The 9862-nt window shown below is 44.4% G+C and overlaps 1 protein-coding gene across 1 annotated transcript in view; it reads left to right on the top strand.

The window, feature by feature from the left end:
• glrbb (glycine receptor, beta b) overlaps window positions 1–8436 on the top strand; it is a 34421-nt gene extending 25985 nt beyond the window's left edge. The window contains exon 10 of the mRNA XM_042062006.1: window positions 6964–8436. Within this exon, the coding sequence (XP_041917940.1) occupies window positions 6964–7260 (297 nt within the window). The 3' untranslated portion in view covers window positions 7261–8436. The remainder of the gene's footprint in view (window positions 1–6963) is intronic.
• Window positions 8437–9862: the final 1426 nt, after the last annotated feature.

The following is a 9862-nucleotide window of genomic DNA, read 5'->3' as shown; positions in this document are numbered from 1 at the left end:
ACACACACACACACACACACACACACACACACACACACACACACACACACACACACAGCGCTGTGCTGTGCTGTCTCCCATGCTCAAGGTCCCAAACTCAAACCCCAACGTGAACAAATTAGCAGAGATCCTTAAAGAGGTTGTACCATTCCTGCCACATAGCAGCACATTCACGATGGAGGCAAGCTCTGTCAGATATGTACGACACTACGTCTTATGGATGTGTGTGTGTGTGTGTGTGTGTGTGTGTGTGTGTGTGTGTGTGTGTGTGTGTGCATGCGTGCATGCGTGTGTGCGTGTGTGTGTGCGTGTGTTTGCGTGCGTGTGTGCGTGCCTGCGTGTGTGTGCCAAACAGAGTAGAGGGATGTGTTGTTCCTGACAGCTGTGCAGTAGGAGACCTTTTGCTCCTGCAGACACCTTTGAATCTGAATCAAATGGAGCAGACTAGCTTGGCAGGCCACCATTAGACAAACATACACACACACACACACACACACACACAGTTAGTCAGGAAGAAGCAGGAGCTCTCAGCTCATGGAGATGTCTCAGGAGAGAAGAGAGAATGAGAGTCTGAGAGAGTGAGAGAGAGAGAGAGAGAAGAATGGATAGATAAGGGAAAAGAGAGAGAGAGATGTAGATGTGTAGACACAATAGGGCCAACATTCTGCCTCTCTCTCTCTCCGTCTCAGTAATTCTGCCGGCTTCTGTATGCGTGTCGGATCTGAGTCAGAGATGGAAGTCGCTGTTCTCAGAGCCGAGCGCCTCCTCTGTTTTCACTGGGGGTGGGGTGGGGGGGGGGGGCGGGGGGGGGGGTAAGCGTGCAGTGCAGGTCGGCGGCCCCTACCAGGATGCCCCTGCCCCCGTCGATGTAATTGCCCCTCTTCCGCTCCCCTGCACATAGCCTGTAGCCTGTGGACCCAAAACAAAGTGCGGGGGGTCAGTCAGAGGGAGGGAAGGAGAGAAGGAGGGAGGGAGAGAGGGACAGGAGGAGAGATACACATAAACAAAGGAGACAGACAAGGGACAGACGGAGAGGAAGAAAAAGAAAGAAAAGTCATAGAAAGATGGAGAGAGACAGATTGAGGTGAGGGAGACGAGAGGGAGGAGGAGAGAGAGATGGAGTGAGACAGAGAGAAGGAGAGAGAGAGATGGAGTGAGACAGAGAGAGAAAGGGGGGGAGAGAGAGATGGAGTGAGTCAGAGAGAAGGAGAGAGAGAGATGGAGTGAGACAGAGACAGAAGGAGAGAGATTTTAAATTGTACTTTATTGCAATGCACAACAGCACAAAACTTCAATCAATCAATCAATAATGAACAAAGTATTTAAAAAGCAGAGGCCCCAACACACAAAAATAAATAAATAAATAAAAATAAAAACATCTACAGATGTTCAAAGTGCAACTTTGACTGTACACAACACTCGTTTACAACACCATAAGTCTACAAAAGTCTCAAGGTCCTGCATCATCTCATAAAAATGGAAGTCAACCAATACTCTAGCTTTGACTAAAGCTGAAAAGACTGTGACATCATCGCCAGGCATTTGATCCACATTATTTCTCTGGCTGACATAGATGGCCATCTTGGCCTGCCCTAAAATAAAATTCAGTAATTTGCATTCATTCTGCCTGTGTCTTGTGTACTTAAAACCAAGAATAAAAACCTCAGTGGAGAACTCTGCACCATATCCACTAAACAAGTGCTGCAGAATAAGGAACAAAGGCCTCAGTCTAACACACAGTGAGAACGCATGAAAAATTGTTTCTCTTTGAAAACAAAAACTACATTCCTGACCAACACTTGGATTTAAAACTGAAACAAAAGAATTGACAGCCACAGCCCCATGAAGTATTCTCCACTGTAAATCACCCACTCTTTTGGCTAATGGTGGTTTATAAAGTGCTCTTCATTCTGGTCTTATATCTGGGCTCAGTTCAAGAGTGTAGCATATTTTGTTAAACTTTCACACAAGCATGATATAACTGCTTCCCAGTAACAACATAAAAAAGTGATCGCCTCCTTGGATGAAGAAAACAAATGCACTCTCCTCCAAATTGGGTGACAGCACAAGCCCGGCAAAGAAATCATGCTCATCAGGATTGTCTCGATTGCAGCAGTGGCGGAACAAGTCAGAGCCGGGCCGGGGGCGGGGCACATGACCGGGCCCTTTATTAAACTCATCATAACATAATTTTACAACATAGGCTACACATGCCCGCAACAGCGGGTCTTACAAGCGTCAGCGCCACCGAGAGCAACTATGTAATTCTGAAGTCCATCGACCGTACATGAAGTGTAACGAAGAGAACAACAACAAAAACATTAGGCTACATGACCCCTAATAATAAAACAACAATAATATGCAGCACTATTTGAAGGGCATACGACGAGCCTTGCTCTCCGCGAACTCGTTCACGATGCTCTGTGTATGTCCATTTTCTTTGCTCTCTCATTCTCTATGGTGGGTTTTAATGATCTTTAACTTGGAGAATGAGCGCTCAGAGGTTGCAACGGTGACGGGAAGAGTCAACAATAAAATTAGGGCGGTGCAAATCTCACTGAATGCAGAAGTTACTGCTGGGTGGTTGCATTGGCGGAGCGAGGGGGTGGTTTCGGGGGCTCAAGCCCCGAATCTCTTTTCAAAAGCCCCGAATCTTTTTTTGTGTTTTCAATTTCCAACGATTCTTCCCCTCGGTTTCTCTATAAATGTTACAAAATGTAGCCTACTATTACTGAGCAAATATCCCTTACTTTCAAAGCCCAATATTGACAGATAATCTGATTTCCCACACGATGAGTTTAGGCAATGCCAGAGCCGAGATGTGGTTTACGTCATAAACCTGGCAGGAAAGTTCAGAGCGGCGCAGTCAGTTTAAACAGCAAGCCGGTTAGAAAAACTATTGTCAAGACATTATGCAATTAGGCTACTACCCCGGAATACAAAAATAAACTTCAGAAAGACAGAAAGTTTGTTGTACTGTATTCTGTAGTCTGTATTCTGTAGTCTCAATGACCGAATCAGTAGATATACCTGTTGTCAGTTGAGTTCGTTCAATTTATTGTAGGCTAGTAGCCAGGCAAGTATGAAACGGAGATGTAACGTGGCTACCGGCGGGATTTTGAACTTGCATGTTTCATGCATTTTAGGGCAAAAAATACCATGGGATTGATGTGTTCTCCATTTGAGAAACGTAATCAATTGCGGACGTGCACAGACAGCTCAGACACAGAGCGCATATAGGCCTAGAGGCTACTTTCACTTTCTAGAGCGCATTCATTAGGCTACGTACAAGATGCTTCATACCAAAACAACGATCAAACATTATCAAATGTATCATGACGTGTTGTCACAAAGACTTAGGCCTACTCCAATTAGAAAATCGAAACCAAAATCATGTAGCCTAAGTATTTTCTCATTGACTCCTGTAGGAGACAATATCGTTGATCCAATTTTGTAAATTTGCACGTCGTAAAGTTCAATATGAGAGTTAAAATAAAGCCAGTCATACAGCAGAACATTTTATTCAATATTTTACACCTACTAAATCATCAAAGTAAATTTCAAAACTGTTCAGCAACCGTGAGTCATAACTTGTCCTGACTGGGGCAACCTATAAGCCTAATACGTCCCACTCTGATGAAAATGATTGAAAAGAAACCATTTGCATGATCTTAGCTCCTCCGGCCTTGTGCCGTGGGAGAGGCCCGTCCCACCCTGCGGGTCCCCAGCCGGGGGCGTGCCGCACCCCCCCCGCACCCCCTCAAGCTCCGCCCCTGGATTGCAGGTAATCCATCTGAGGAAACGTCCAAACGCGCACCCCCAATCACAGGCTCTTGCAAAAGCCAGTATAGGGAGTTATACTGACCCCTGCCTTTGCACATTGAACAGGCCCCAGATTCTGAAAAGACTCCGGTAGAAAGGGGGTAAACCAGAAACATCCACTCCATGAGATGCCATCAAGAAAAGGGACTTGTCCATCCCCAAACCTTTGAAAGTTCTTAGGATTGAGCAGCTCACAAGACTCCATGCCACATCCGTGGGCCCCGCCAAGAGTCTCTTTATGAACTGCAGTCTAAAAGCTGCCGTCCTGCTTTGCAAATGGATAAGACCATGCCTATGGAATCAATTTTGTTTTTTTTCAATTGCTAAAACACAATTTCTGAAACCTTGCTCCATTTTCTTAAAATATTAAACACAAATCCTTAGCTTCAAGCACTATTTACAAAATCAAACTTTTGCCTCAAAACAGATTTACCTGTGAACAATTCACTATAAAATAGAAAACACATTTTTCAAAACATATAGTTCTCAGGGAGAAGTACATTTTTAATCTCAAAACAAATTTCATATTTTTCCGTCATTGTCTTTTGATGAATGAAAACATTAAGTACTTTGCTATGCTCTTTGCATTTTTTTGTTCTTCCTCCTCCTTGTACCCCTATTTATACAGTACGCTTCATCTCGCAAACTTGTCCTTTGATTCTTGTTTTTTGTTGATATGAACTTGCAACCAGTCCAAATCTATTGAGCAGTCAGTACTGTAAACAGATAAAAGCACAATGTTCAGGGCCATACGATTTGTTTACAATATTGTACAGTATACAGCCTACAATGCACTGTAAAGTGTCCAATAAAAATCCTCTTTCTTGCCCTCCTCCCCTTCCTCCTCGTCCCCCACCTCGCATATGCACTCATCCTCGTCCTCTCACATAGTTTCTTCTATCCATTCTCATTCCAGAGAGAGAGACAGAGAGAGGAGAGAGAGAGAGAGTCAGAGAGGAGAGAGAGTGATGGAGTGAGTCAGAGAGAGAAGGAGAGAGAGAGCGATGAAGTGAGACAGAGAGAAGGAGAGAGAGAGACAACTAGGAGCAACCACTGAGTCAAAGACAGATGGTGAGAGAGAGATGGAGTGAGAAAGAGAGAGAAAGAGAGAGTGATTGAGTGAGACAGAGAGGAGAGAGAGAGATGCTGCTGCTTCTCTCTGTCCACCTGCGTCCTGCTGGCTGTCTAAGCGGCTTTGGGTCCCCGGGTCCCCTCCAGATCATGTCTGCTTCCTGGACCGGGGCTTATCCGGCCCTGCATGGTGGCAGAACTGGGTCGGGCGCCATCCATCTGAACAATGTCCTGATCCACAAGGGTCTGGGACAGCTCCAGCTCTGTCCACCAGAGCTCACCACGTGTACTTCACCACAGCACCACAACACTACAGCGTCCAGCACCACACCGCCCAACATCACAACACTACAGCGTCCAGCACCACACTGCCCAACAACACCACAGCGTCCAACACCACAACACCACAACACCACAGCACCACAACACCACAGAACCACAACACTACAGCGTCCAACACCACAGCGTCCAACACCACAACACCACAACACCACAGCGTCCAACACCACAGCGTCCAACACCACAGTGTCCAACACCACAACACCACAGCACCACAACACCACAGCGTCCAACACTACAGCACCACAACACTACAGCGTCCAACACCACAGCATCCAGGTCTCCACTTATGCCATGTTAATGAAGACACATCGTTTCACTCTAACCAGTGTTACCACTCATACCATGTTAATGAAGACACATAGTTTCACTCTTTTGTGCCTTTAACAAAGCAAACTGTTCCTTTTCTGGAAGCGATTCTGTGGGTTGTAACAAATCCCCTCTCATATTATGTCAGTGTAGAGGTGTTATCTTTGTTCAGTGCCTTGTTCAGACTGCCAGTCCTAATCCCAGGTTTTGGCAAATCCAGACTGTATCCAGATTGACAGATTGCACATGAAATGAAATCCGATTTCTGCCGTTCTGTTCCAGTAGGATTTCTACAGATCTGTCTCAGTCCAGCTGTTCAGGCTTCTCAAGTCGGATTGGAAAAGTTTTCAAAATGTTTTGGGTCATTCGCAATGTGACACGCGACGTCAGAGAGAGGAGAATGCTAGAAACTATGCTTACACTAGTGCTGAAGCGCTGAAGAGTACTGAACTGATTGATCAATTCATTGCATCTATATACTGTCCTCTTTGAACATTCTGAAACAGTGAGTCACCTACGTTGTTGCCACAGCAACCAATGCTAGGTTGGTGATGTCTGGACACACAAATAGCCTACAATCGAATCACTTACAAATAAAACTCTACTTAAAATTTTAAAATACTCTTTTTTCTTCCTACAGTATTCACTATCTACAGTATTCTTATCTCACCTTATTTCACCTAACAGTGCCCTGGGAGAAACTGGTGAGATTTTGTTTCAAATGTTGCTTTCCTATGGGGTGTAATGGGTTATCCAACTCTGAGAGTAAGTTAGGCTGTAACAGAGAAGGTTCATGTTTGGACTTTTGTCCTCCTATCCTAGATATATTTTGCCTGGATGACAGAATTTAAAAGATCCCGTAAAACAAAATCAGAGATTTGTTTGGAAACACCTTGTATAGGTTAGAAAACTACAGTACAAGGATTGTGTACAAATATGCTTACTACGGTAAATTAGCACAAGATGCACTTTGTGCACTTCAAACAGCTGTTTTTATTAATTAGCTCATCTGTGCTAATTTGAATCAGCTGGTTTAGAGAGGATGGGAGAAATATGGGCCTGTTTACTTTTGTATTTAGAATGTGTCTTGAGTGGCGCGATCACAAGTGGTTAGCCGACACAAATTGCTGTTTACACATGTGTCCAAGGTGTACAGCTAGAGACATGTCTGACCACTGTCTGCTGTCTGTCTGCTGACCAGATTCTGTTGCTGCCAACGTCACAATCATTAGAACTCCCATTACCCGCGACACATTAGACCACATTAGCATTTACACTGCAAAAGATATGTGGTCAAATGTGTCTCAGACCACCCCTGCAAGTGAATTGTGATTGGATCACAATGCATATTGCTGATTGTTTACACTTGTCTTTAGAACTGACCACACTCTCTCTCTCTCTTTCTGTCTCTCTCTCTCCCAGGTGACAGAGACCAGGTGTAAGAAGGTCTGCACCTCCAAGTCTGACCTGCGCACCAATGACTTCAGCATCGTGGGGTCACTACCCCGCGACTTTGAGCTCTCGAACTTTGACTGCTACGGCAAGCCCATCGAGACGGCCGGTGGCCATGGCAAGACGGCCACCAAGAACAACAAGAAGCCACCGCCGCCGAAACCGGTCATCCCCTCCGCTGCCAAACGCGTCGACCTCTACGCCCGAGCTCTCTTCCCTTTCACTTTCCTCTTCTTTAACGTCATCTACTGGTCTGTGTATCTGTGAGCAGCACACACACACACACACACACACACACACACCAAACCCTGTGTCTGTTTGGCACTGTGAAATGTCCATGAACATGTATACACGCATATTTACATGCATTTACACACTCTTAGATGTGGACATGAGTAGATGCAGACATACACACAGTTAGACCTAGACACAAACTTCACACATGCTCAGATATACACATGCTCTCTCTTTCTCTTTCTCTTCTTAATCTTTTCTCTCTCTTCCTGTCTTCCATTCAAAGCCATTCTGTCCCTTTGGCATCAAAATGAGTGCAGTTCTTCTCTTCCACTTGTGCACTTAGAGAGAACCAACTAAAACTCATCACGTACAAGAGCTAATGCTGCAACAGTGCTTTGGTTTTGTAAATACATGGCATGAAATCATGCTAGCCTCTAAATATTATAGTTTGGGGAGCTTGAAAATAAATTATTTGCAGATAGGAAATAAATTAAATATGCTATATATAAATATATGTTTTGCTATTTTGTTCACATTAGCACAACATATTAAAAAAACAAATCAAACATTATATTATTATCATGCATGCTAGGAAATATTAAATTATATATGAGAAGACATTATTAAATGCTATATGAGATGCTAAAGGGGCTTGGGGGGCATTTGTATTCTATTCTATTTGGTTCGGCTCCTGTACCTGACTTGAATGGGGTTGATGTTGTAGTCCTGAGGGATGGTGTCACTCACTGCCACTTTAGAACTGTGTCTTTTGATGATCTCCCACGTCCAGCTCCCCTCCTGCCAGACATGCGTATGATCTGGTCAGCTCCCCTCCTGCCAAACATGCGTATGATCTGGTCAGCTCCCCTCCTGCCAGACATGCGTATGCTCCGGTCAGCCGCCCTCCTGCCAGACCCTCCTATGCTCCGGTGCCTTTTGGCGAGCCAGCCAGCCACCGACCGAGCAAATCCAGACCTCTCCGCTGTGTTTGTAGAGTTTACAAGGCCAAGAAGACCTAAAGCCTTCTCACTCCTGCCATCACGTCTCTATCTCTCTCTGTGGCTTTCTCCTTACGATAAATAAAACAACACGCTGATGAAATGCCATCCAATCCAAGCCATGTTGTGTATATTTCTATGCATTTATACTCACAATGTGAACTTCTATATTTATCTCAATAAAAAAGGATGCCTATTGCAAATGCTTGCCTTGTGCAGTTGTGTGATTGCTATTTTTGTATTGAGATCCGCAAGCTTGACTTCAAAATATTTATGTCATGTCTGTTTTCAACATGAAGTCCTGTCCATTTTGTTTATGGTGTGATTGTAACACCAATTTCAGACTGAGAAATGTTCTATTGATGATCACAATGCCAAAGCCCCCTTCCATTGTGGTTAAAATGTTGAGAACATACACATTTTAACCGGGATACTGAAACTGTAGTTTTGTTTGTTCAAAATGTTGAAATGATTAGGTTGTGTAGGCTACATTAACTAAGTCCTAGACATCCTAGTAGAATGGTGCTTGGTCCCCAGCAAGCTATGTGTGTGTATGTGTGAGTGTGTGTGTTTGTTTGTTATAGACAAACATAATATACAGGTTCATACACAGCATATAAAGACACACACACAGATGGCAATATACTGTAATATTTCTGCTGTAGCCTACTTTGTGTGTTTTATCAAACTGAAGTGTGCTGTAATTCAGCTGTAACATTTCAAGGGCTCAAGGTCAAGGCCTACTTACAGTATCACAATATTCTAAATCTGATGAGATACATGTTTGCTTCAAAACAGAACCAAGTGATTGATTGGGTGTATAAGCTGTTTGCGACTGGAAAGGCTAGCACTGGGGAGAGAGCCTTCCTTTGAGTCTCGCTTTCTGGCTTTCTTGTGCAAACTTGCTGTCATGGCAACAAAGAGGCATTAATTCTTCAGCCTCTTGGAGTGTTCTGTTTCCTAGGAGACCCATGTTTGGGTTGGGAACAGTGGCTGCAACAACAGCAATATAATTTTATAATTTTATAACAAAACGATAGCAGCAAAGTAATCAGCAACTGCTCATTAAAATGATGACCTCATAGCTAAATAATTATAGCGTATCTAAGCTCTTTACCACAGCAGTATAATGGCACATTACATTACAATTTGCCGCTGTTTTATTGTTAATTGAACATCCTCAGCTGTTTCAGCAACATTTCTCCAATAAAGCTCTTGCAAGTCCAAAGCCCCTGAGCTCGGCTGTCGTGCTGCTCTCTAGTGCCCTCTAGAGGAGTCTGTGCCTCCATGCTGGTCCTGCCACTTGCTGCCTGCGTGAGAGAAACTAAGATTGATCCAGGATGCTCTGGTGGCTGCTGAAGAGATGGATGGAGAGGGGGTTGTTCATCACCCGCGGTGGGAAGCCAGCAGCACATGCGATAACTGAATCCCCTTCCCCTCCCGACACAGCATTCGTCTCCGTTTGGGGGCCCTGCTCATGGCTAATCAGACAAATCCCCCTCACTTCAGCACAAGCCAGGGGTATGAACAGGCTGTCAGGCTACTCATCTGTTACTGAAAAGAATACATATATCACTAAGTATATCACCCTGTACACATAACCCCAGCTGATGATTGCACTGCTCTTGATCAAT

Source organism: Alosa sapidissima, chromosome 14 (genome assembly GCF_018492685.1).
Source record: "Alosa sapidissima isolate fAloSap1 chromosome 14, fAloSap1.pri, whole genome shotgun sequence".
Lineage (NCBI taxonomy): Eukaryota > Metazoa > Chordata > Actinopteri > Clupeiformes > Clupeidae > Alosa > Alosa sapidissima.
Note: the sequence above shows the minus strand (reverse complement) of the source record. Positions and strands in the feature narration are given on the sequence as shown.